At 37.6% G+C, this 27,548-nt stretch overlaps 1 protein-coding gene across 1 annotated transcript; it reads right to left on the bottom strand.

The window, feature by feature from the left end:
• Nucleotides 1-18: 18 nt before the first annotated feature.
• PCBD2 (pterin-4 alpha-carbinolamine dehydratase 2) lies at nt 19-26,392 on the bottom strand (the record flags this gene model as incomplete). Its single annotated transcript, XM_085312672.1, has 4 exons — nt 19-2,106; nt 4,062-4,142; nt 24,790-24,921; nt 26,363-26,392. Coding segments are annotated over 4 exons (339 nt in total), but the record flags the coding sequence as incomplete, so codon positions are not given.
• Nucleotides 26,393-27,548: the final 1,156 nt, after the last annotated feature.

Raw genomic sequence — 27,548 nt, 5'->3', positions numbered from 1 at the left:
CAAATTACAAAGGAGGAATTTGATTTTATTGGTTTTATTCAAAGCATTTGCATTATATATCAACTTCTAACAACAGTTTTCACAGTTCATTAGAGACATCACCAAAACTTCGGGTGAAGCTTTGTTCATGTCCCCATGAGTAGCAGAAGACATCGCAGTCTGTTTGTTTTAGCTTTATTTATTTCTGCAACAGCGACCATTTTCAAGCCATATCAGGGAAATCTGCTGCTTCAGTGAGAAAAGACATTTTTAAGGGAAGAACATCTGAACACAACATCTGAATTGGGTCTCTTTTACATTTTTATTTCGTAACTTAAGCATAGTTACTGGCAGTGAACTCCAACATCTGACACATTCATTCCTGTTACCAGTCAGCGCATGACAGTACACTTGCTAAGGATTAACTAAAAAATTATCTTTCTTATTTTATCAACAGGAATATTTACTTGTCAGCTATTGGCMTTTTGCATCCAAAAATATTTGAGAGACCACACACCTAACACATGCACCAGACAGATTTTGGCAAYGATTCACAAGTTAGTATGTATCTCATTTCTCAGTAGTTTGTAACTGTGCCTTTGGTGTCATTCTAACTATGTATTTAGGCATTTATAAAATGTCAATCTTCTGGTAACTACACAGCAGCAATCACTTGCGAGGCATGACTGCGCATGGTGGGGACAGTTAGCAAAGGGATTGCAGAGAAGCCCCCTTCTGCAGTCCTTAAGCAGGCTGAATTCTCCCTGCTGGCAGAGAAAATCTGAGGATCACAGGATAAAAAACAAACTTTGAAACCATGGAAGAAATTATTTTAAAACCTGTTGGTGGGATCTGCAGCTCTCGGAACAACATTTGCAACAAGTGGCTGTAATTACAAAAAAGGGTGTCCATAGCTTCAGCATAGCCCAGCTTAGCAGGAGAATCCTGCTAATGCTGCTTTCCTGTCTGCTGACAGCTCTTGCCAGCGTTACAGGAGCCTGTCAAAGCTACCCTGACCTCTCTTACAGGTATGAGATTGCCATGACAAAAATAATGGCTTGAYCCTGCAGTGTGCTGAGCACTTTGACTGACCCAAAGTACTTAAAAGCACATGCTTCGTTTAATTACACGAGCTTCAAGCACTCGCTCAGATTTTTGCATATACATCATAAGTACAGTTCGCAGTAGCTGTAGGATCCAGCCCTACACCTCCTCAGAAAGGAAACAATTCTCAAACACACGGTATCACTCTTACCTGCTATAGGTGCTAGGCAGCGGATGCCAAAAAGACAGGTGAGTTCCCATGGCCATTAGACAAACTCACAGAAAAAAATGGAAYACAAGGTTGTAGCCGAGCTGCAGAATCTGCTGAGCGCTTCAAGGAGGCATCACTAGCTGCATGCCCCACTCTCATCTTCCCTARGGGTTTGCTACCAGTCACTGCCAGAGGCAGGATGGGAATCACCCAGTCCGGCTGCTATCATGTTCTTGGAGTAGAGATGTACAAACCTCTCATGTGGCCAGGCACGAGGGCACACTCACGGGGCAGCTGCGTCTGCACTCTCCTCCTGAGGGGGCCCCAGGGCCCGGCACCCACCCGGACCCCTGCAGGCTTGGGGAGCACTTACAGCTCTGGGAGGGTGGGGTCCAGTGTTCATTCCAGCTTTGCTCTGTGGATACTGAAGCTTGCTCCTGTGTTTAGTTTCTAATATTAAAATCACTGATTTAATTTCTAGGAGAGAAATTCACCATTGTTCAAACTTATTTTTTTGCTGTTTTATCTCTGTATCCTCATGTGGAGCCAGCAATGACAAAGGATAAACCCAAGCTTATGTAGAGGATGGTCTCTCAGACTGAGGTCTTAAAGGCAGACAAGGCTAAGTCAGTCTGTGTTTTTATTTTATTTTTTAAAAAAAAACAAGTATCTTGTCCTCTGAGGGACTTGGCCTAAATCAGAGTTACAATGAATGAGTGATGCTATTTAAACACAAAATATTGATAGCAACTATATTAAAACATTTCACATCTTTGTTACACTGATGCAGCAGCTTTGTCAATAAACTGGGCCAGCTTCACATCTCTTTTGGTCAGTCCACCACAGTCATGGGAAATAAGAGTTATATGAACCTGTAAAAAAGGAAAGGAAACGGATTAGAATAGCTATTCTGATCTTTGCCATGTAGGCTGATCAGAACTTAATCTAAAATGCTCCATGTCTCTCGAGAGGAGGGCTCTGTAGCAAAATGTTTTTTTTTTTTTTTTTTTTTTTTTTACTAAAAAGCTCTCAGCAAATACTGAATTGGAGTCTCACTGTTCATTTAAGTAGAAAATACTGTAGGTGAGCAGGCTTAACAGAACCTGAACACTAACCTGAAGAGAACCCCTTTGCAGAATAAAACAGGCTTGCATTCTTGGATTTCATCCAGAAAAAAGTGTCCGATCAAATAACTCATTCTTTGCATTTAAATTCCACATATTAGTTTCACAAAGAATTTGGACCAGTGACTAAATTGTATACAGAAAATTCAATGGCCCAAGTGTTTGGTTAAACCAGTTGTTAAAAACCAGTACCCTAAAGGTGAAAAAATTGTTGAGCTTGCTGCAGATGAATTTCAAAAGGAAAAACAAACAGACTGGTGCATTTTGTTCTGACGCAGCTGCCTGCATCAGTGTGTTTAGACTAACACAAACAACACGTTGGGCGCTACTTTCTCAAATGTTTGACAGAGATCTGGGGAAAAGAAGCGAGAAAAAAAGAGGGAATTCTAAGCCTTCTAGAAAGTCAAGAGAATCATCAAGAGCAGACGTTCAGGACTTTGTCCAGTCACCATTTAACAACCCCTTAATTGGGGTGACTGAAAGGGCTGCTGAGAACGGGTTCGCGTTAGGAGCTGCAGATACGGCTGGGACACGAGAACACRTCCTGCTCTGTCGCTCTGGCCCTGGAGGTGGTAGTTCCCAGCAGAGGGGAGAGGCAGGCTGCTGCAGGCAACGCTTCTTAAACTCCACAACACAGCTTGTCTGTCAGTCTTAAGCCAGCCATACAGGCTTTGCTGTTTAGGGCTTTTTTTAATTGGACCACTCTGTGTCAATTAATCCCATCTTTAAGATTATGCCTAGCATTCTGTGCCTGCCACAAAACAAACTATGCTGAACAGGTACAATCACGCCATATGTCCTTCAGTATATTTTTGGTGGGACTGGTATATATTATGCCAAACACTAAAACAAACAACTCAATACAATGMAATGAGAAGTATTAGAAAATAAAAATAGAGAGCAATAACTCCCCCATACACACCCTCACATAGCACATTTCATTCAAGGGTTGCAGTATACTTTGTAAGCCTTGTAAATATGAGACCACCATCAGTTAAGTAATATTATAAACAAATTTTATAAGCTGCTACGTTGAGGCATAGGGGCCCATATTTTTTTTTAAAAAAAATCAAGTCTAAATTTAGAATTCCACGCTCTCATTTAGGTACCTACACATCAGTCTGATCTCCTACACCTCTGCGTTCCTAACTTGTTGCACAGAAAAGAATGAAAGTTGGTGAGTGTTCAGTAGTTTCAACACAGTCATTTATTCAAGTTAAATAAAGAAGCGTTTAAAGGGTTCTATTTAGTTTTTAAATCTTGGCCAGAAAGGTTAAGTGACAGTCCAAATCATGCAGCTGGCAGCAAATTGCAGAGAAGAACTCTGTCCTTGCTGCCATCTTACCACTACAAATCTTAGTACCTTGTAGAATATATATATTTTACTCACTGGAAGAACACCGAGTTGGAGCAGTCTGGTAGAATGTCTAACAAAGTTGAGAGAAAGTTCTTAAAAACAGGAAGGAAGTAGAAATAGCTGGAGAAAAGTATGCAGAACAAAAGAAAACTAAAACACCAATCTATTCTATCCAGATTGGGGCTATCTTTGCAAAGATTTTTTTTAAAGCACCACAATGTCTTTGCATTTCCCTATTTCTTCCATCGCATATAAGCTAAAAAAGGCACAGAGAATGTGCCACTATGACAACATTTTGGTCTACTTAATTTGCAGTGACTGTAACTAAAGCTAGTGAACGTATTACCTTGCTGTAGACATTAAACCATTCTGGGTGGTGATTCATCTTCTCTGCTTGCAGAGCAACTCGTGTCATAAATCCAAAAGCCTAGGAGATAGAGAGCAAAGCCAAAAATACTCAGCCATCTGCTGGGGCAACTGACTGAAGTTACTCTGGCATTGGATCTGCAAGATTCACTCTAAAAGCTCTGAAACTCCTAAAGATGCTCCAGCATACTGGGCCTCATTTCTGTGCAYGCGCTAAAGGAGTGTTTCATCTTCTCATGCCACTAAAGCATTTCTTGACAACACAGAAATTATCTCCTTCAGATCCTGGTAAATCATTCTACTAAATGCTTTTTACTCAGGGATTCAAAGACACTGCATGGGAGCAATGATTTTACCTCTGGCACCCAGAAGGTATTTTAAACATCTATCCCAACACTTCTCATCTCCTGCATCCTTGCCAACCTGCCGTTTCTAATTAAGCAYCATGCCACAGTATTCTTATACTAGAAAGATACCAGAAACACATCCTTTCATGCAATTACTTTGCCATTTATTTTAGCTGGGGGGGAGGGGGAAAGCAGCAGGTGGGTTTGGCTCTCTGCTTTATGATCTCGTATTTTACCTTAAATAGTTAAAATAGATTTTCCAATCCTCTTCCCCTGTATTCTGCACTGCACATTTCTCCAGGATGCAGGCTTTCTCACAGGCTCAAGAACGAAATAATAGGAGACTCTTGCCAAAATACTTAAGAGTAAATCACTACACTACAAAGAAAATTAGAATGTCCATGCAAATCAAGAATGCAATTATGCAATGGGGCCCAAAGAGCCTCAGAGCATGAGGAGAACGCCTTTAAGTCAATGGGCTTTGCTCATATTGGTTCCATCCATCAGGGTTCGGGACTTAAATTAACATGTAAAGCCAAAGTCACATCCACCTCCATGGTCTGGTTCATATTACAATATAACAATCTCAGCAAAAACCTACCTGATTTAGGTAGTTCTGTAGTGCTAATTTATTGAAGAGAACATACATAGTCCACATTCCACCAAGTGATGGCCATTTCAAACAAACATGTGGTCAATGAATAACATATAATGGTTGATAATAGTTTCAGTCTTTTTGCCTCTCACAAATTACAAAAACCTTTACAAAAAAAGAATCAGTGTCTGGATGAAGTATGACTTTGTTAGTCGCTTTGCCAGTCAAATGAATGCAAACGTTATAATCAGAGAAAATCATTCCAATGAGGTTTGTCATTTGGAAATCACCAAACTGTCAGCAATTAAAAAGCTTTTTTCTTTGACCCAAGAGCATTCCAAAATTTGGGAAATCAACTTCCCTTGAAGCTCTCATTTGGTTTAATTTTACTTGGAGTGAACAATTATGGTTAAAAAATTTCAAATGTTTCAACAAAATGCTTTGAAGCAGAAAGCAGTAAGTTGTGCACTAGACATCAGTGACAAGGTGGAACACATATGCATTAATAGTGCTGAAACATATTTTATTTAAAAGTTTTTAGAGTTCCCATTGGCTTAATTGGAGTATTATTTCCAACATAGCAATATATATACAGAATTGTCCCCGAAAGTTTGGAACCAACAACAATGCATCTACAATTAGATGGCCTTTGTACAAACAAAAAAGGAAAAACTAGTTAGGAAAACCTACCAAGTTCATGTATGCACCACCAATGACTATTGGTCAGACTAGCTCACCCACATATGTACATATGCAGCTTATGTTACACACGCGTGCTTCATTTATTGCATGAACAAAATCAGTTGCTCTACGGTCGGACAGAAGACAGAGCAGACTACTCCGCAAACAGGCTAGCCTGTGAGACGAATCTGTTCYGGAGCTCTTCCTTCCCACTTTATGACAACAAATCCTCACCAGTYAGTGCACCACTGGCCTAATCTATACTCTCGTTTCCCTGCAGTCAGCAAAAAGCCTCCCAGCCGGACGAAATGGACTGTACATCTACATCATCTTAGAACTGTACATATTCTTGAAGAGTGCTGAACTTGAGGCTGCCCGTATCGTGAAAAGGAATTAATTTCAGAACAGAGGACCCTCCCCAGGACAGTCCTGCTGCTTGTTTCTAACACCAACCTTGGCAATAAGGGCTGGAGTGCTCCAGCTGACTACAACTGTCACAGTCAGAGTAGGCTGAASTTTATAGTAAAGGATGAAAGCACGCACATGTGATACATATATATTGCCCTGCTTTACTCAGAGCCATTCTTTCTCATTGCAAATTACTCAGAGCAACTTACTTTTTGTATTTGAGTTTAGTTTATTTATACAAAAAAGTAAGAATCTCSCACTAAGAAAATGAGCTACAGTTCTGCTGAGCAATTTCAGCAGTGCAATCTCCAGTCCTAAATACTTCCTTTGCCAATTAAATGAATTAGAACGCTATTGTTTATGAATCACCTTTRTATTTGTAGAGCCATAACCTTTCTTTTAGAAAATACAATTGGCTCTGGAAGGAAAAGATATTTAGATTTGATTAGCTATGAAAACACTATTATATAAAATCAGTTTGGACATTTCTTCACGTCTTGAAACTTGATCGGTAATTTGGTCTAATTGGTGATCAAGGAAACTATCTTGTGATCAATTAAAGTAATTACCACATTCCGGCAACACAACCAACCTTAATTTGAGTAGGAGTCTGCACTTTTTCAACTTTAATTAAAAATAATGAAAATTATTAAACAGTCTGCAGTGCAAGATCATTGTCAAGACTGCATTGGTGGGTAGAGTTTATCAGACCATCACACATTTCTTGCTGAAAGTAGGACAAGTACTTTATTTATGACAGTACAATCCTACACAATCTTGACCTTAACTATACTAATAACAGAGYTCTGTAGCCCCTTTGGCCAATAAAGAGAACTTTTTAGAGCTTAACTTGAAAAACAGGGCAGAAGGAGAGGATTCATGTGTTTTCCAGAAGCCCTAAAGAAGTGTTCAAAGACATTATTTTACAATACATAATACACATTAGTGTATTAAATATTATATAATATTATATCAAAGTAGTCAGATACGTGAGTAACAAGCATGWTAAGTAAAAATTTTCAACCTAATCCATCTGGTACATTTGGGTTACTCTGGCTAAATAACATCTGTACATGTAGGTTACTCTAACAAGGCCAAGGCAGACAGCAGAATCCCTGGAACAAACTAAGCTACAGCAGCAGAAAGAGTACTGAGCAAAGCAATCCTGAACAGACAAGGAGACGCCCTGGATGTGCTAGAAGGTCTTCTCCCTTTATGTCTTTTAAGACCATGAAAGAAGGAACTAAAAACTACTGGTGTTTCATTTGTAACACCATTTCTAAAATGGTTTTTAAACACTACCAGTCATAGTGTGCCTCCATGAGATAAAAATCAGAGCTACTCTTGGAAGAATAACTTACACTAAGAAAKTGAAAAAGAGATTAAAAAAAATCASCTGTCATGTCTTGCTCAAGTAGTGTTTTGGGACTGGTGAAACTGCTTTTTAAAGTGACAAAATATGCTATCAGAAATAAAGCTTACTGCAACTTGTGTTTCTTGAAAATGGGAAAAACAGAAGTGGGAGGAAAGATGAAATTCCATCCACCACTTCGCACTGCACAGCGTTTAACTGCTTTGGGAGACTCGCAAGATCCCTGAGCTAATCTGCTATTATTCTTCCTTTCACACTTCTTAAGCAAGGAATCAATTCATCTTAATACTTTTTAAACATGCTTCTTTTGTACAACACTTGCCAACATTATCTTGATGAGTTATACATCAAAGCAACACAGGTCGATATGTCGTGCTAATATATCACTGAACAGTGAGTCCCCAGTGATAGATTACCACAGTGTATCTCCAGAACAAAGCAGCTGACAATACTTTACACAAAAATGAAGATATTCAAGAAAAACAGCTGAGAGGCTCAACAATATAACCATACTTTTTATTTATTTATTTTAAAATGTGTAAATTTTGAAGACAGTACCCAGGCCTCTTCAATCCTTCAGACGTTCCGCCAAGGAAACCATATGCTAATCACAAATACATTAAGGTTTCTGCCTCCCATCTGTCATTATAATGCTTGAGGCAGCATTAACCTCGACCTTTTGCAATGTAAGGGCTACCTGTCTTCCCTCCCACACCCATCAGTGCTACATTTGTATCATTTATCRGTGGGAAATGCATAAATAACACTAGTTATAGTGACATTGTCATACATGACAATAGATAACTCTGCTTAGCACATTTGCTTTCCATTCATCAAGCACAAATGATCACTGCACACAGTTTATAGCAGGTATCYTTTCTGGTTCTTCAAGCAGTCTGAACACATCACAAAAATAAGCTCGAATCATTCAGGTTCAGTTCCAAGCTGTAGAGGTTTTCACATATCTAGCTTACACTACTACCTAATAGTGAGCTATGGGCCAGCAGACAAAAGSGAAAACTCTTTAATGTCAAGCTAAATTAAAGTACATTTTGTAACGTCACTAGGGTTTAACTTAATCTCGTGACATTTTCTGCTTGCTCGCAAGAAAAATTGAGTATGTTTTCTTTTAATTCTATTAACTCCATTAAGAAATATTTTTACCTTATAAATATGCACAATCTTGTAGCATCACACTATTAATGTGAAAGTGACAATGTGGTTAAAACACAAAAAAGGAGGAATCCAATTAATATTTAAAAAGGTGAGAGCAACATACAAGGACAGGTATTCATTCTTAAAAGTATGTGCCCATTTTGGGATTCTCTCCTGTTGGCATCATCAGTCTATCTGAACACTCTCCAGGGAAATTGAATCCATGTGGCATTAGACATTTTGTTTTTGTTTTGTTTTGGACCAATCTGGATTTATACTCGACATAAAACAGGAGGACACTTTACTGTTGCTCTTCCCTCTTTCAATATCATTCCAAAAATACTAGGACAATCCAATATCATTCCAAAAATACTAGGACAATCCTTTTTAACCATGCAACTAAATCACATCCTAAAATCATATCTTCTCGATCATCCAACCCCTTCTGTGACCTTGCTCTGCTACAGACCATCTTGAAGACCTTTACCTCAGTCCCTCACCTGCCTTGTCTGGTGCTTAGCATAACTCCTGGTTCCACAGAACCAGGTCCCCCACCACACTGGTGGGAGAGTCACGGTAGCAAGTCACAGACACGCTAATCTCTTTGAAGATCAGCAACAACAGCACACTGAAAACAGAGGAAGAACAACAACTTAAGGCCTTACTTTTAACAACTTATTTGCCATAATAGCAGGCTAACACATTTCGCCCAAGTTTCCCCATTACCTCCATTTCTCTCCCAGGCCTAGGAAACAGTACTACACAATCCACACATGGAGCACAAGCAGGGCCTGAACAGGAAAAATTCCTGGTAAATCTAGGGTGGTGATTTTTTTTCTCCTCTTCATTAACATCTGGCTACTCAAACTATTAATACTTCCAACAGCACCGTTCTCCAAGCCTTGCTCAGGACTTGGGGAAACACTACCCATGACTCYGAAAGATACTAAGACAGGGAAAGGATGGAAGTGGAATACTACAGACATGCAGGCATGCACCAAGATGCCGTTTCTGTCTTAAGGAAAGAAATGTGGAGTTGTAAAACAAAAAAAAACAAACAAAAAAAAAAAGAAAAAAGAAAACCCCCCACACTCTACAACTTCAAACTTAATTGTCTACATTCTTCTGAATTCACAATAACCTTTTAGAAATCCAGTGCTGACTGCTCACACCCCTCCCACATATCTGCACACATCATTTATAACAAAATGAAATGTTACTTGGCTCTTAAAAATAGTTACCTATTTATATTCATATCATAGCTGTAAACCCCATACTCCAAGTTACATGTTAGGTCTGCCACAGAACGTGAAAACCTTTACACTACATTCTACAAAGAAAGCTGTTTCTGTCTTGCAACACTTGTTTACAATTATGTCAGTGAAGAAACTAGCTAGCCAGCTCTATATCAAACATTTTTGACAGCAAAAGCACAAACACTGATCTATTCTAAGTAGCTTGCCACTCTACGTAATCTTGGAAAAGGCATTCTGGCCTTTGATTCTGAAAATGTTTATACTTCATACATTATGCAAATAGTTTTTATATATTAGGAAATAATGCAAACAAAGCTCAAGTTAAATTAAATTCTTCAACAATAACCTTGCCAAAGCACTGATTTTCCTATAAAAAAATTATTCCAATTTGTTGATCTTACATTGGATGAAACATASTGTAACAATCTTCATAATTTATGTCCTGTTGGGACACTATGATTTAAAGTAACATAATACAGACCAGCATCACTGCTAATCTAAACCACCTGACCAGATAAACAACAGTTTCCCCTCTTCTCTTCATTGAGGGTATTTCTGTTTATTGTCATATGATTTACCCATTTTAAGAACATGAAGAATAAATGGAGGCAAACAGAACCGGAGCTCTGAAGCATGGCCTTTTTTAAACCGGGATGTTTTCTCACACAGGTACCAGTACAATGTCAAGAGCTGCAGGAGATGACAGAAGGCAATTTCAAGAATTCTGTCCTCAGGAAAAAGCCCAAGCTGCTCAGAGCAAAGAAAAGTTTACATTTACTCAGTGCAATCTAGACCAGGTGCAGCACTATAAGCTCTATACTTCTGATGCTACTAAAGGTGTGATTCTCTAAAATAAGTTTGAGTCAAAGACTTTATCTCCCAAATTCAGCAGGAATCTAAACTAAGATAGAGGTTTATCATAGAACAGCAGGTGCAAGCACATTTTGCGCCATCTGAGATTCAGCAGGTCTGAAACAAGTACAAATTTTTTCTTAAGGCTACGGGATACGGAAAATCAATGCAAGAAAAGCAACTAATAGAAAGGTATAAAGAGTAGTGACCTGTTCTTAAATCCTTCTTCCTTGTTTTGCTTTAATCTTCCCCTCACATTCGTTCATGTGCAAAATACACTCAAGCACAATCTGCATGACAAATCTCACCCTTACTTTCTTTTTAAACCCTGCTTATATCAGTATTTTCATAATTGCTGAATTTGGACCTATTTTTTCTCTTATTGGTGATAATATGACACAACATGTTACATCTATTACCTTCTTCCTCCTTATTTTTACTTTTCCAGCAGCCTCGGTGTTATCTGAGGATCATTTTTCCTATTCTCATTTTTATTACAATAAGTGATTGCACCTGGATTTCATGAACAGAAAGCAGATAATACGCACAGTCATTCAATGAACAGATTTCATGTCCAATTTAATCATCTGTACCACCAAAAAGATTTATAAGCTTGACTGAATGAAGTAAGAAAACATAGAGATGTTGTAAACCAGCACAAAACCTTCTTTCTGCTAGTGATAAAAATTTCAAACGATCTAAATTCCACCTTATTAGAAGATACATTCTTTTGCTATAGGCATATAAAAATTATTATTGTTGCCTGTAAAGACTTATCCAAAAATAAGTAAAGGTCCTAAATTTAAAGTCCCGGCTAAACCTCGAACAAGGTCCCAGGAGTCCCTAGCAATGGCATCTCCTTTAACGTGCCATCTGCTTTGGCGTGGGCAGCTGCATCCACAAGCTTATTGCAGAGATGCTGTGTGAGCAGCAACCTTTATGCCATGCATCCTCATCCTGACCTAGCTGGCTTTTAGCTGTGGCCTTGATACTGAAGGCTGAGCTTTGCACCTTACCTAGTACCCAATAATACTGAATAATTCACATCAGAAGTCAATTGGTTCAAAGGCAACAGAGCTAAATGATGGGGGGAACAAAAGTAAAGATTTAGCAGTATTTCCTTAGCTTACTGCTAAATGAAYTCTTTTGTAGCAGCTTCAGCAACAAACCTAAGGTGCTAAAATCATGCATTATTACAACATTTCCACAGATGGCTTTTGTGATATATTTTAGATTGYGATTTTAGATAAGCATTTGAAATACCTTCCCCCCCACCCCCGCCCTTCACGCTCTAGGTAAGCGCAGCCTCGTAAATATTATTCATTCAAAAATTAGGTTCGATCAGATTTTAAATATTCGTATCTAGTTTTATCAACCTACACTTTCCCTTCTCCTTAACAGTACTCTTCATCACTCAACACATGAAAAGGGGAGAAAATAATCACACATTTCTGGAATGAACTAGGACACAGAAGAAATCCTCCAGCCACACAGTCAGCTAAGTATTGCCCTCCACCTCCCAAGCCATTTTCTTGTGCTCAAAAAACGGATATAAAGGTTGCACTTAGGAGGTTTACACCAAATAAAATGGCTATTTTAAGAAACATGACTTTTTTAAATGAGCTTTTTGCACCCTAACTAAAAAACATTATATAATACAATGAAGTCCCCATTAACTGAGCACCTGTTAAAGCAATCAGTCACTTAAAATAATAAACTCTCTGCTGTGCAACTGGAAGAACAATGATAATTTCACTTGTTAAAATAAATGTTTGGCCCAACAAATCAAAACTCTAGCTGTACTGTAATAAAGCTCTCAAACAAAACACTATAAAAACAAACTAGTAATAAGATGCAGTTAGTCCCCATTCTAGCCTTTTGAATTCATGCACCTGAATCTTCTGTTAAGTCACTCTACTCACCTGTATGCTTCATATTGCACAAATATTTTGGGACTATGATGTTAAAACATCTTTGATCACATAGTTCTAGCCCACAGCATAAAGCTATTTGAAATTGGACCAAATGAGAATTAATTTAAGTGAATGCTTAACTTCAAAAATGTGCTCAAACACCCTGACTTTTATAGCGCTCAGGTGCTTTCTTGAATAGAAAGCTTTTCTGAACTGATCCAGAAGAAGAACAGGGAAGTTCATTATCCCATTACGCCACATTTTGGATGAAATGGACTTGGCCATGGCAGAAATACTGCTATTTTTCCAGTGCTCCTTTTCATTTGTACACAAAGGAATGATTTCATTCTGTAGACATGAAAATGAAGTTCACATGCCATGCATGTTGTTGATAACATAAGGAGCACTCAGGCAAAATTCTCCTTGGTCTTTTAGCCAAGATTACACATACTACCAGTTTAATATCCAAAATATTCTCTGCTGAGTATCCAAGAGGAATCGTATCCTGCCTCCGATAATCCTTTAAATCTCTGCCATTTATGAGCCTAAGAAAACATCAAAGAGTGATAAGAAACTCATTGCTTTATGATAGATTAAGAGAAGAAGCAGCTGGTCTCATGATCATTTCATCTTTGGCTATCCTCTTACCACTACACGGAGCTTTTTTGTTTTGCTTTGGTTTTTTAAAGACAGACACATCACAAGGTCAACAATTCAAGCACGCAATAGAGGAATCGCTGAAGATGGAGGTGTGAGGAATTCAGAGAGGCGCTCTAATTGCCTCTTGGCCAAGCCAGAAATGAAAAAGATCTAAAGCTATAAAATAATGTGGTCTGAGGAACACATACTGCCGATCTGGTCAGGGAATCATTTCATTCAACCGAGCTGTTGAAAACATCCTACTATACTGTCAGAATAAGCTTTSAGAAGGCTTCTATGACCTTTTCAGTAGGAGTAGATTACACATGGCTGCAGTGAACTCAGCAGGAGTTTCACCTGGGCCAGCACAGGCTGGCTTATATTTTACATTGCGCTATAAAATTCAAATAATATGTTTTTAACACAAACACTTCAAATCACAGATCCTGTGAAAAAAGAGTAGGAGAGAGATATTATCATTTCAGACAACATTTTTATCTCTGGGACATTCTTCAAACCCTGGGTAGTTTGCCTCTTTTATAACGCCCAACGTTCCTTATGTAACAAAACATGCGCAGCCTGCATGAATTTCATAGACTTGTGCTTCATTTCCTGTATTTAATATTTGGAGCAATGGCTGAAGCAAGTAACAGAGAAATGGATAAAGGGAACTACATTAAAATACAGTATTAAAAATACAGGTTCACTTTATCACTTACAATTTAGAAAGAAGTGCACAACCTATACTCAACATTTTAAATGTCTTCAAAACTTTTGTGTGCTCTAAGCACAGCCCTGTAAGTGAGYGAGTGCACGCACTATGTAATATCTTAAGAAGTTCCAAGTTTTTGTTGAAAACAAAAATTCAAATGAGCACATGGCGAAGTACAGGAAACCCTTTGTACACTTCTGTTTTGTTTTGTTTTTAATTACATTGGGCATTAAAAGAAGCATGCATAAACACAACAACCTGAGCGTGTAAAGCTAACAGTATTTTTGCTTGCTAAAACCACTCACTCCTATTACAGCATAAAGACTCTTCTAACAAGGTACATTTTGGTAATACACAAACACATATTTAACCATCTATCGTTATTCTCATCGCAGCACAATGAAAATCACACTCAAGCATGAAATGAATCAGGACCTTCCCCTCTGCACCTAGGAATATAAAACATTTTCCTGTAAAGCACCCTTAGCAATAAATAAGCAAAGCAGCAAGGTGCTGGCTCAGCACTAACAAACCCAGGCTCCTAGCTGAACAATACGTTCTTCAGCAAAAGCTTCATGCAAATCCCTCAAAGACATCCCAGTCAACCTCATGTTTTTCAAAACATAAGCAACTCTTCATCTGAGCCCAACAAAATCAAAGGAAGAAAATGGCAAATGGAGAGAAGGGCAAGAGGAGGAAGAGAAGGAGGAAGGGAAGTTCTCCCCCAAAAACCTATCTGAAGCTGGTTTACAGCTTTATGAAAGACGAATGAAAAATTATACTCACATCACACTGATAAACTGTGGGTCTGCCAGTGGCTTTTCACAGCAGATGTAACATTTTAGCAAATGTGATTGTGAAAGAAATAATTCTGATCAAAAACGAAATTGCAGCCAGCCCAAGCGCTGCATTTTGTCACTCTAATCCATCCTGACAGGAAGCAGTAAGTGGAGATTCCTACTGTGAAAGGAGCAGATGTGAAAGGTCAGCGTTGGCCTGGAACTTCAAAACCGTTAACGTGTAAAACAGTGTGCATTAAAGCCTGAAACAGCTAACCGCTGGATTAACGGATGTCCGCTAAGTGGGTTTGATGTGCTTTTGGCAAGTAATGGTTAATTTTTAAATAGGTGCATTGTAATTTTATTTTATTTTATTCTACCAGCCAGAGTCCATTTTTAATTACAATTGCAGAGTATAATACCCCAAAGCGTGTTTTTCCTTCTTGCTTTTTTGGAGGGGGACTACCAGAAAGTGAGAAGTGCTGGTGTTCTTTACAGTTTTAAAACTGTAGTCAGGCACTATTCCAACTGCAAGGGGATGCAAAAGGTTAAATATAAGCACATTGGAAAGATGTACTATTTGCGTTTAAATCGGGGTCTTCCCAGCACCCCCATACAAATAAATTTTAATGCATAAAGTTATAAGGTATGAGGTTTCCTGAACTGAATAGGTAAAAGAAATCATTCTGAGTGACCATCTTTAGAAAAGGCAATATAAATCTTATTTGCATTTTCCCAAATGAAGTGGTCCAGTGAATTCAAAACCATTACCACATTTGCCAAGTTAGTTTAACAAAGTAAGAGAGTCCAAATTTTAGTTAAAATCACTTGRCCTGCTCATGTTTATTATCTTTTAGTAGGTCTGTATGGCTGATATACAGTTTGTCCAGTTTAATTCAGAGTGAATAATCATTATAAAGCCATTTGTGCATTACATATAGCTGAAAAAAGGAGAAAAATTTCTTCTCTTCAAATCTGCAAGAATGCTCATGAAATCCAAAAGGCATTGACAAATAATTTATTTTTATTCAGATTAATGCATGAAATAAGCATAAAGCAAATGCTGTAATATTTTTTACTTAAGTGATAATAAATCTATCTTTTAAGGAAAGCATTTGTATTAGAGCCAACTGGAGAGCAGCCCAAAGATCAGTTGGAGAGCCTTAAGCAGCGGTCTGCTTAAATCTAGATACAACAGGTCTACTTGGTGTGTCATAGCATTTGAATATACACATTACAAAAGAAGGGGAGGGGGCTTAGTTCATCAGTAAAATTACTGTTCCTAATCACAGTAAAATCATAAGAAAAATTAAACAAATTGCAAATGCAACTTCAAAAACACCTAGGCAGCAGCATCTTGGATGTCACTTCTACGTCATCTTTTAATTACAGTTGCCACGGCAGAATTCTTGAGATTAGCTCACCAAGTAGTAAAGGATTTTTTTTTTTTTTTTTTGGTTTGTTTGTTTTTCAGGATGGAGGGCAGGGGAAAAAGACAAGTCAGGGGAAGAGTTAACCTTGCTTTATTTTTATCTAAGAAACAGAATTTACCGGCAAACCTATTCAGTGAAGAAAGCGATGTACATAAGCCCAACCTGAATCTTCARTTTAAAATGATTCCATTTAAGTATCATTATCCTGTGATATTTTTAATAATCCTGACAGCCTGACAAGGGTGGTACTGCAATGATGATATTATAATGGTGATACTGATACTGTAACTAGTATTGTCACAAACAGACCAGACTCCACTGCGCTATGATCTSTATGCACAGACCCTAGCCAAAGAGGTGACAAGACTAACTGAATAGCAAAAGGAGCAATCACAACTTGCCACCTGTCTAACTTTTATCTAGCAGAAGTTTCTCATACACATTATAATAGCAAAGTTTTAAGGAAGGAATTTGGGGATAAAGTAATGGTTCCCTAGGAGTGCAGAAGCATTAAACAGGGAAATATCTGATTAAAACAGGCATCACTGACATGCTGTTAAAGTGATGCAGGTTTTACAGTAATAGACACCCAGATACATTAGAGAAGTCTAAACTGTGAAGAGCTTTAAAAGACAGAGGCAGCTGATACACTAMGGCATCTACATTTAAAATGGGAAAAACGTTGGCAAACGTAGAACATCAGACTGATAATGTTCTGGAGCACAGACTGACTTTACATGTGYTCTTGTACCCCACCAGCCACGTTGGCCATGAGAAGAAAATAAATCCAGTRCTTCCCAGCTCCAAGCATTTAATTTCTGCCTAGATGCAAACAGATTAAATATTTCCATCATAGTAAACTTTCTAGTTTTGCAGCATTTCTCATCGGTAGAAAAACTGCTGGTTGCCAGTTAACTGGAATTACTATTGGAAACAGGCTATGTTGACCTGGCCACTACCATCATGTCCTTCTCTTTTAAAGCCAGGGAAGAAGAACCTTAAGCTTTCAAAGGAATGATCTCCCAAGGACCTTCATTTAGTTTCATGCATACTTGGAGCTCGCCAGCTTCTCGGAGCCACTGCCATACAGGGATGTGGGTAGGTGGAAAGCATCCAGGTCCCGCAGCTGGAACTTGACCCGCTGACCTCCTGACTCAGAGGCAAGAGTGTTATTTACTAAGTCAATCACAAGTATAAACTCGAGGAAGGTGTGATCATCTAGGAATAATATATTTTTACTATGCTAAGTTCTGAGCCAGTTGAGCCAGTTCATTCGCGCTGGTTTAGCCTGCGAGTTAACCTTTGCAAGTCCTGAAAATTTCACTATCAGTTTCTAATAAAGAAAAATGTCAACAGGCAGATAGGCCAGAAATTCATTATTTTCTGATACAAAGATTTTCTCAACTCTGTAAATCTGCTCATAAATAATTCTGATTTATTGTAAATCAGTTATTGTATTCATAAATGCAGGGAAGTTGGTGAACAACRTAACTACCAAAAGAAATACTTTCATAACTTTGCAGGTGCACAAATCATAGCATATGGGAGAGGACTCAAAGGATAATGGAAAATGAAGCAGTTTAGGAAAGTCTATATGAAAAACAGCACTTACCTAGATGGATAAAAATAATTTTTTAAAAAAATCAACTCTTTGCATTCAACAGGTAATCTAGTGAAAAATCTAAAAAGAGGGAGAAAGCAAACATTAAAAAAAAACAAACATCCCAAACAAATGAAAATGGGTTTGTCTTTTGGTTAGCATAACTGACAATAATGGACTCATGTTGCTCTTTCTTTGAGGTTAAACAAAACTGACATAAGCTACACCTGAAACCAATCAGTACCGAGGCTTTGAGAAGATTCACACGCGAGGACTAAATTTGTCACAAATGGGTTGGTTTCCGATCCTAATGTAGCCAACTTGCTTTATTCTGACCTCCATTTAACAAATCAACTTAATGGGCACTAGGAGTGCCATAAAACTTAACAATGGAGTGATTTTAACTTTTAAAATATAGTTATGAAGCAAAATGTTGGAGAGCTCCTTCAATACTGGAAATCAAATTAAATCTAGACATTTTTTAGCAGTCTTGACAGATATAATCCTAGTTACCATGTAAATTTATGGTAAGCTGCTGTGATATTAGCCACAGGTGCTACTTTTAATATATGGCCCGCATCTGGCTGGGAATAAAGTTTCTCAGAGGACTGAAAATGACCTCACTATCAGACAATGGAGAAGAAAAAAAAACAAGACCACTGTGGCATATAAAAAGCTGGAGATGTGGTCCACAACTGAATATTTTAAATAAAATTCATTTTAACTCTGCAGATTGTAGGTTAAAGGATATTATGTTTTCAATACGTAAAAGGCRTGGACATATTTCAGCCAAACAGCCAAAAGATTAAGTATATAAAACAGTAATGAAATTCACTGCCTACGCATATAAAAACAAATTTTCCAATCTTTGATCAACACAGAAGACAAAGCAATGTGCCAGGACTCAGAAAAGGAAGTATCGACACAGATTACATTCAGACATGCTCAGCATTATTGTACAGTAAATTAAACTAAGCTAAAATGATTGGAGCAACCAGCACAGCACTAACTCATTAAGAATATGCCCCCGCTATTCCAGTTCCATAGGGTAAACTTGATGAATGGTCAATGAGCTTCACAAAATAAAGGTACCTAAAAAAAAGGACTCATGCCAAGGGATTTTCACCAAGTAAGATGATTAAAACAAATAAAGAATTTCACTGCATATCCTACCAAATTAGTTTGGATATATAACCATACTATAACCATGATATATAACCATAACCAATCTAAAGGGACAAAACTGAGTATGTCTTCCTACGGCTAAAGGAAAACAGCTGGCATTTCAAGAACGGAAAAAAAAAAGGCTTCTACTACTCTTTATAGTAAGGTGTTCTGTGAGAGTTTGCTCCAGATTTTATTCTGGATTGCAAGCAAAATGGCCAGCAAACTTAGAAAGGAAATGTAAAGTGAGAATAATTAACAGTTCTAGAACTTGTGCACTCCTCTTCCAAAGAAGTTCTCAAACAACAGGATTCCACACTTGCAACGAAACACATGTGCTTCTACTCTCACTACATGAAGTTCTCCAAAGAGTTTTCTTACTGTCATCTCTCCTCAGGCTCATCTTTCACCTGTGTCATCAGAACAGAAAACGTATTTTAAATAACTTCTAAAAGTTTTAAAGCACTTGATTTCCAGTCATCTTCTAAAATGACATYAGAGGTCTTACACACCTATGGAAAGACTTTCCTTTTTTGGAAATATGCTAGATGAAATTATAGAAGCCTTCATTTCAAAATTATCCTACAAAAGAAAGCAGCTGTAAATACTGAACCAGGCCATCAAACATGCCCACCTTTGTAATTCTGTAACTGTATTTTCTACTTTTGCATGATTACTTAAGGAAATGCAATCACACAGGCAGTTGCCCCTTAAGCTCTCTGGTCAAATTCAGCCAAATTTGACAAGAAACACAGAAGTTTAAAAGCTATGATGTTCCTGCAAATTTGGTGAAAATGAGCAGTTGGACAGAGAAGGACCCAAACTGAGGACTCAACACTGCTCCTCTCTGTTTGCCTGTCGGCAAACCAGCCAGTACATACGGCTCTTGGGGCCATTTATAACCATGCTGCCTCCTGCCCAGCTCAGTCAGGCAAATGATGAAGCTGGAGGAACATCATGAGGAAGAAGAGCTGGAGGTATCTGAGTAAGGGCAAAAAGAGACAGGGAGGATAAATTCCTAGAAAGCCAAATTTCATTTTTTTCATCWCTCCCAGAGGAGTTTTCTGCCTTAYTACTTCCTTCTCCTCCGTTGTTAGGTCTGTCCACACAACCCAAGCAAGAAACTAATACGACTGGTCAGAAGACAAATAGATTGCCTCCATGCAAAGCGATCAAATCAAAAAGAGATCTTCAACTGAATTTCTGAATTACTTATAAGYACAATTTGTAAGAACAGACAGGCAAAGTGTTTTCAGCAGAAATTCTGGATTTTAAGCGAAGTCTGTCCCCTTTGCATGATCACTCCTCTTGACATTTAGTGARCTGAAATGCTGAGAAAACTCCAATAAATTCCTGAGATATAGGTCAGGACATGAAGGTATTCAGCAATTCTACCCTCCCTGGATTACTGACTTTCAAACATTTGTCCAATATGCAGTTTCTTTTCTGAATCTCAGAACTATGTTTAGTAAAACTTACTGGTACAGTCTGAAAGTGCCAGTTATATTTCTATYATGGTCCTGAATTAAGCTTTGGCAGACTGGAAACAAACTGCTTGCTCTATACCTGGAAGATAAACATTTTGTTGCAGTCACACAGAAACAGTAATCAACAGGCTTTAAAACACCTCTTGGTGATACAAAGTAGCCTGAAAGCCTTGATAATTTTTTGCTTTTTCCTGTCTCCCACAACAGCTCTCCACAGCACATTTTAAAAGCCAGATTCATATCTGTTCTCTACCAGTTCACAAAGAAGTGAGAAAAATAGAGGAAAAACACAAGAGAAAAAAAAGCAGTAGTACTAGCCCTGGGTTTTGCTGCCTTGTTGCCAGTCAATGACTATAGAGCGTACACCTGTACATGAGGAAAAATACAATTTAATAAGCTCTGAYGTAGCTGTAAAATTTATGGTGGCTCATCTTCACCCAGAACCATCTCAGGATTCTGAGATCTGCTGGAGACCAGTCTAAGTCTATCCACYCCAATTCTCCAGGAGCTGTTCAGCTGAGGGGCAAGAAATAATCCCGTCAGGCATCAAACACTTCTTTTGGCGCCTAGACCATGTTGTGGAGTACAGAACACTGAACACTAACACKGTTTTAGTAGGACATTAGGATTAGTATGTGCGAGGCACCCACAGAAACATGATTAACCAAGGGTTTTATACTGGGACTTCAAACTCTTTCCAACTTGTTCTAGAGAATTGTATTCCAAAAGCCCATTTTCATGAAAATGTATCTTCAAAATAACAAACAGCATCAGCAGTTTTAAGCTCTTTTGCAAAATAATTCTGTAAGCCAGAAGTGTCATTAGCTTGTCAGCTACTAAGAAGGCAGCCCATTTCTGATCGCTTTTAACCAAGCTAATCTCAGCCTGAAAGCTTCAAGAATCTAAATAACTCTTGTTTCACAGAAGTTTCATTTCATTCTCATGCTGAAAATAATATACATAAACCAAGTTCATGTCTACACATTTGCACAACTTCATAATAAAAGTTGTGTTTATATTCTTAACATCTGTTGACATACACAGACTTTGTAAACCTGGCATAGATTTTAAAGACACAGAATTTTCCATGCATTATGAACATTATCTGTGAGAAGTAATAAAAAAGCAATGAATACATTAATCATACCAATATCATCTGCAAAACATAAATCTGAAATACCTTTCACGTCAGCTCAACTAACTCAATTTTTTACACACCTGATTTTATGCCATCTGTAAAAGGGCAGAATGAAGATCACTGAGGAAATTATATTTCTCAGTTCTCTGACTTTTACTAAATACTCACACTTTAAATACTGTAAACAGAAGATTTATTACATTAAATAAAAGAAGCTGTACCTAAAAGTTTGCTCTTTTCATTACAAGACTAAACTCTTCCATGCTACAAAGCAGGTATATAGCTCTATTTTTGTCATGTGCTCCCTAAGTTGTAATAAATTTTATTTACTTAGAGTATTATAAGCATAAGCTTCAATGAGCATACACATGCATCAGTTCATTTTAATTCACTTTCAGCTTCAGTTTTCCAAAAGACAAATACTTGCTCTTTACCAGCAGCTCTGAATATCCTATCTGGAAATCATACACTAAGCCCTTATGATACCACAAACAGCTTCCACCCTCTGCAATTGCAAATGATGGTATTTCACCTATTTTTTAAAAATAGTATGTGATAGTCTGCCTTCAGATATTCACATATAACCTTGATCCTAATCAGAGCTACAGAGAGAACYCAGTCTGCTTGTCTTCCCAGCTGGATGTACCAAGTGCTGCCATGAAAAAGTTAAACTTTTAAGCCAGTTCCCAACTTTCGCTGACACAATTTTAATTCTCCCTTAAAGAAGGTCTGTGAAGGGCAAGCAAGAATGGAACACAGACAGGCTATACCAATACCTTCCAAACAACTGAAGTAGCTTTTTTTTTTTTTTTTTTTTTTTTTTAACTACTGTTGCTAGGGAGATGGGTACTAGAAGTATAAACATCTACTTTATAACCATTTACTAGTATGTGCATTTAAATACACTTGATTTCCTACATATATATGTTCTTTATTGAATTTCAAGTGAGGAAGACATATGAGTATCTACATATTTTGTAAGATTGTATTTGGAGTCAAAAACCAACTTTTTAATTTTAGCCTAAAAATTTGGGGGTTTTCTAGCTATCTGCTGGTGGGGCACACTAATTTGTCTCTCAATATGTCTGCCAGTACACTGCCTATATGCATCTGATCAAAGTGATTTAATATATTTACAGTATGCAAAAATATTTTCTATTATCTGTTTTAAAAAATATTCTAGTTTATTGAACCAACAAGGACTCTGACTATGCTCTGGCAGAAACACTGTTTCATGACCATTCCAAKCCTAAAGGCTGAAATCTCAACTCTTCCATGTGTTTCTTTTATCTCATCAAGGTCAAACATGCTGCTCTCTGTTGGTTCTTTCAGTTCTCCTGGTTTCATGTGAGCTTCCTCTCATGGACTCYCCTCCTTTGCTGCCCCGTGATTTGTTATATGATATGGTTTAATTTGTTCTACATTAACTTTCAGGTTTAAAGTGCAATCTAGGAAAAAAAACCACCAAGGACTCTGTGCTCTCTGGAACAGCACTGTCCTGCTTATGAGCTCATTTTTCAGCAGTTGGGTTGTTTTTGCTTTTTTTTCCTCCCCCTTCTCTCTCTCACCTAGTTCAGAACAGTCTAGAAGAGCTTCAGCACTTCACTCACCTTCCCTCTACTGTCTGGGCTTTCCTCACTGTGATAACTACTATCTGAATTAGAAAAAAAAAGAGGCAGCATAGCAAATTGTTGTTTATCTAGCTTACTATGACTTCCTAAAGATCTCTGTTGGAGCTTAAGCATAGCCATATAAATAAACAGTTGACAGCACACTCTTAGTCCCTACATACACTAATAAATACCGATGTGGTGATCTGCTATGTCCGTCCAATAGTGGAGAAAAGAATCATCTYACCCAGAGCAAGTCACCTTAATAAAATCCTGTTTCCTCTCACACCTGAGAAAGCACCTCTTTCAGAAATAAAATAGAATGGGAACTGTCTTCATTCACTTCCACATACAGGCTGTTTTCCAACACCGTAAGAAAATTGGTCTTGCATTGCTCCCCTCCTCCCCTAGAAAAGTAGTCAGTATCCACTAATTCACTACTACTTTGGCTAGAACAAAATTTGTCCTGGATGTGTTCTAAACACAAATTAATTTCAGAACAAAAATATGTTCTGAATTTAAGAAACAGAATCAAATGAAATAGCAACAGAAGAATTAACACACATTAGAATAAACTTGCAAAAGAGGTCAGCACACAAATACAATTGAAATCGTAACCACATACTAAAGATGCTCATCTTTTGGCAGTATGTCCTTAAATCTGAACTTAAACATGTTAAATAGACTAGCTATATGAAAGGTATAGTATAGAAATACTATTCTTAGTTATGTGGAAATTAACAGGACACAATTTTCTGCACAAACTCACAAATTTAGGACATTCAATACAGTTAATTAGTTCTTTGGACATGACTTCTTCAAGTAGTCTCTTGATTCATCAAAAGTCAAATTTTCTTGCAAATAAATATTTAAGTAACTAGAATGCAGCCGACCATAAGTTTCAAGAAAACTTCAATATTTTCATAGTAAGATTGCAACTGATTTCAAAGACGTGTTCTTGATAGTCTGTATTACGGCTCAGGATTCTGACTTCAAATATAAAACCAGCAAGGCCTAACCAATAATCCACTGTGCCAAAGGCAGTGCAAGATGAGCAACTGCAATTCATTTGAAAGTGTATTAGAACTCTGCTTTCCTGTTTAAGAGGTGAAGCTTATCATATTTTCCCAACCTTATCTCCCCAAAGCTTCTATTCTTACATTTACCCATCTTTTTCAAGTTCTTACCAGACAAAAATGAACCACACTATTCAACAGCTAAAGATTTCCATCATTAGTCTAGGAGTGCTAATAATTAAATCAAAAAAAAATCAGAATCAAATATTATTTGTCTAATCCCATAGCATCAACCCTGACCTTCACCCTGATATTATAATTAAGAAACAGTGATATTAGAACATATCTACAATAAAAATACAAAATGGAATTTATTTACTCCACCTAATAAGATTAGAATCAGAGAACAATCCATCTAAGCAAATCCAACAGTTTGGCCTCAAAAGGACACTCCTRAATTTCAGAATATAAATATTTTCCCATCAAGATCATATGGAAATTAAAGTAATTATGTTTCCTCTATATTAAAAGTAGTATATAACAATAATTACCTGATTAAAATTTTTGAAATTGAACTCTTTGTAGATGGCATCTCTTTCACCTAATTCAGACCAGCCTGAAGCTTTAAGATCAAGTAAAACTTGGTTCCTTTCCTCTGTTGTCAACCAGTGAGACTGTGAAGACTATTAAGGGGAAAAAAAATACACGAGTAAGGTTGAGGTTCTCTTTTATACAACAATAAGAAAACCACAAGATGAAGTTGTGGTTATATATTGTAGAAATGTAAATATTCAAGAAATAAGAGGTGGAAAAATCACTATGTGATTTGTTACTTTTTATAATTTCACAAATCAGCATAATTCACATTACTCAGAACAACCAAGAAACACTGATTCTGTCTGGTCCTTTAAGTTTGGCTATATATTCAGGTATTGAATTACAGATAGACTCTCATGGGACCAAACATGGACATCAGCATAYCTGTAGCCTATAGTTTGTTTACCTGAATTATCCAGATGCAGTAACACTTGAATTTATTTCCATATATTCATTTAGCCACATAAATAAGATTTACATTACGCAATAAATGTACAATTACATGATGCTAGAAGGGACATTAGGGGAATATCTGTAATTTAAAAGACAGAAACAACATACAATATGAGACTGTATTACAGATAACTTGTGTTTTACCAAGAAGGTAAAAACAGATTTACAAATAGAAAGCATTGCAGTAGTCTAAAAGCAACAGAAAGGGTTTTTTTTCACTGACAACACAAAGAAAAATTGACAATACAAACACATGCAGTTATAAGTTATTGGTATCAGCACCAGACTCTATACAGCACTTATGCATATGTCCAATTTTAAGCAAAATGAGTCCTTCTAAATCCAGTGGGAGCACAGACTTAACAGATCATACCACCTGCTTAAATATCTAAATCAGTGCCTAAAAAAACAGGTCTGAAGATGGAAGGTCTAAAGGTCTTTTGGACAAGGTTTGATATTTTTCCTAGAAATCGAGATTAAACATCTGAATGATTAATTACAGACTGTATATTCTAACCGACTGGTCTCAAATTCACTTTATAAATGTAATGATTTAACAAGAAGAATTTTTTCCGTAGTAAAGCAAAATTCAGTTTGCTTTAGTCTTTACAAATACTATTAGGCTATCACAATTAAGYGAAGCCTTACTGAGAGTCACTGAGCAATTCTTCAACAGGACTTCAACTGAAGGTCTGTAGATACCTAACGCAAAGCTCTTCTGCTCAAATTTTTTGAYAGTTACATGTGCAGTTATTTCATTACAGAAGTGCCAGTCTTTGACCTCCAGCCACTTTCTTGTCACATGTACTTACAAACTAACTTGACWGGGCCAATGTGTACAGTTTGTATTTCGAGAATCCAGTTTGATGCGCAGGCAGGTCTGGGCTCACTGCTTTAGTATAAATGCAAGAAGTAACCCCTCTGCCACCAGATGGTGCTGCATGTCAAATCAGAACACAAGTTAATACAATTAATTCTAGCTGAGCAAAAACCTTTAAGATTGCTCTTTATTATCAGATGTTTATCTCTCAGAAAATAATAGCAATATTCAGGCATTGCTAAGGAGCAACCTACCAAAGCCTGTATAATTTCCAAGACGCAAAATTTTCACCAATATTAAGGGACCAAGAAGCAGTCTGCAGTCACTCTGAAGCACAGCTACGATTGTTTGTGTTCAGTGGGACATATGCATTCTACCACGTGGGTTTTACAGTCCCCAAACTGAACTAATTCAGGCCCTTTACTCTTCAGAATAACACCTGAGACTTGCAAGAATAGTTTGGTATCAAATTTAAGTTGCTATGACAAAACTTTGTAGGTTTGAGTTTCTTTTTTTACTTCCAATTTATTATTTTATCTGCCAAGAGATAAAGTTAATAGGATGATTTCAGAAAACTCTGGGATGTTTTGTTTTAGATAGATAAGACCAGGATCTGGACTAAGAATCAGTACAAAGTTCATTCTCCAGGTTGTCAGTAGAGATTTTGTTTGGTTAATTTTAAACATATTTCCGTTACTTTCCTGAGGCCTTATTTAGGCCACGCAAGTCACAGAGACAATACTGTGATTTAAGATTAAATGACACCTTTCTTCATGCAAACAGGGAGATTKGAATTTGATACAGGATTGAGCACATATCAAGCATAGGATTTTGTTTAAAAACAAACTGCAAAGGCCGTTTTTTGTGGTATTTCCTCAAACATATTACAACCGTTTTCAGACGATTCAGAAACGCAGAAGAAAGCAACATCAATGCGCTTTAAAAACTGAGAGAGCACAAGGCGCCGTTTGCGTTTTCGCAATTACGCGTGCACAGCAGCGTGTACCACAACATGGTGCAAAATCGTCTGAAAAAGATTAAAAAAAAAAAAGAAAAAAAAAAGTGCAACGAAAAGCCAATGCAGGCTGCACGCAGAAACGTAAACACGGACTCAGCACGCCAGGCCGGCGCAGCCGACCCGCGCCGCGCTGCTGACAGGCCGTCACGCCGTGGCTTTAGCAAACAGCATCCATCTGAAAGCAGCTCTTGGGGGAAAAAATAGGTCTGGGAGGTAAAAAGGTTTCATTAGTGACGTAAGGAGATTAGCACGGAGCATTCAGCTTTGGAGGGGCAACAGCCGAAACCCGCACGCACGACTGGTTAGTATTTTGTGTAAAATACATGTGTATATATATTTATCTCTGTATCTATGCACGCGCTATAAGAAGTTACTGTTATAAACCCCTGCCCGCCCGCCCGGCACGGCACGGCACGGCACGG

The sequence above is a fragment of the Rhea americana genome, unplaced genomic scaffold, assembly GCF_003343005.1.
Source record: "Rhea americana isolate MKP2758 unplaced genomic scaffold, rheAme1 scaffold_37, whole genome shotgun sequence".
NCBI classification, from domain to species: Eukaryota; Metazoa; Chordata; class Aves; order Rheiformes; family Rheidae; genus Rhea; species Rhea americana.
Note: the sequence above shows the minus strand (reverse complement) of the source record. Positions and strands in the feature narration are given on the sequence as shown.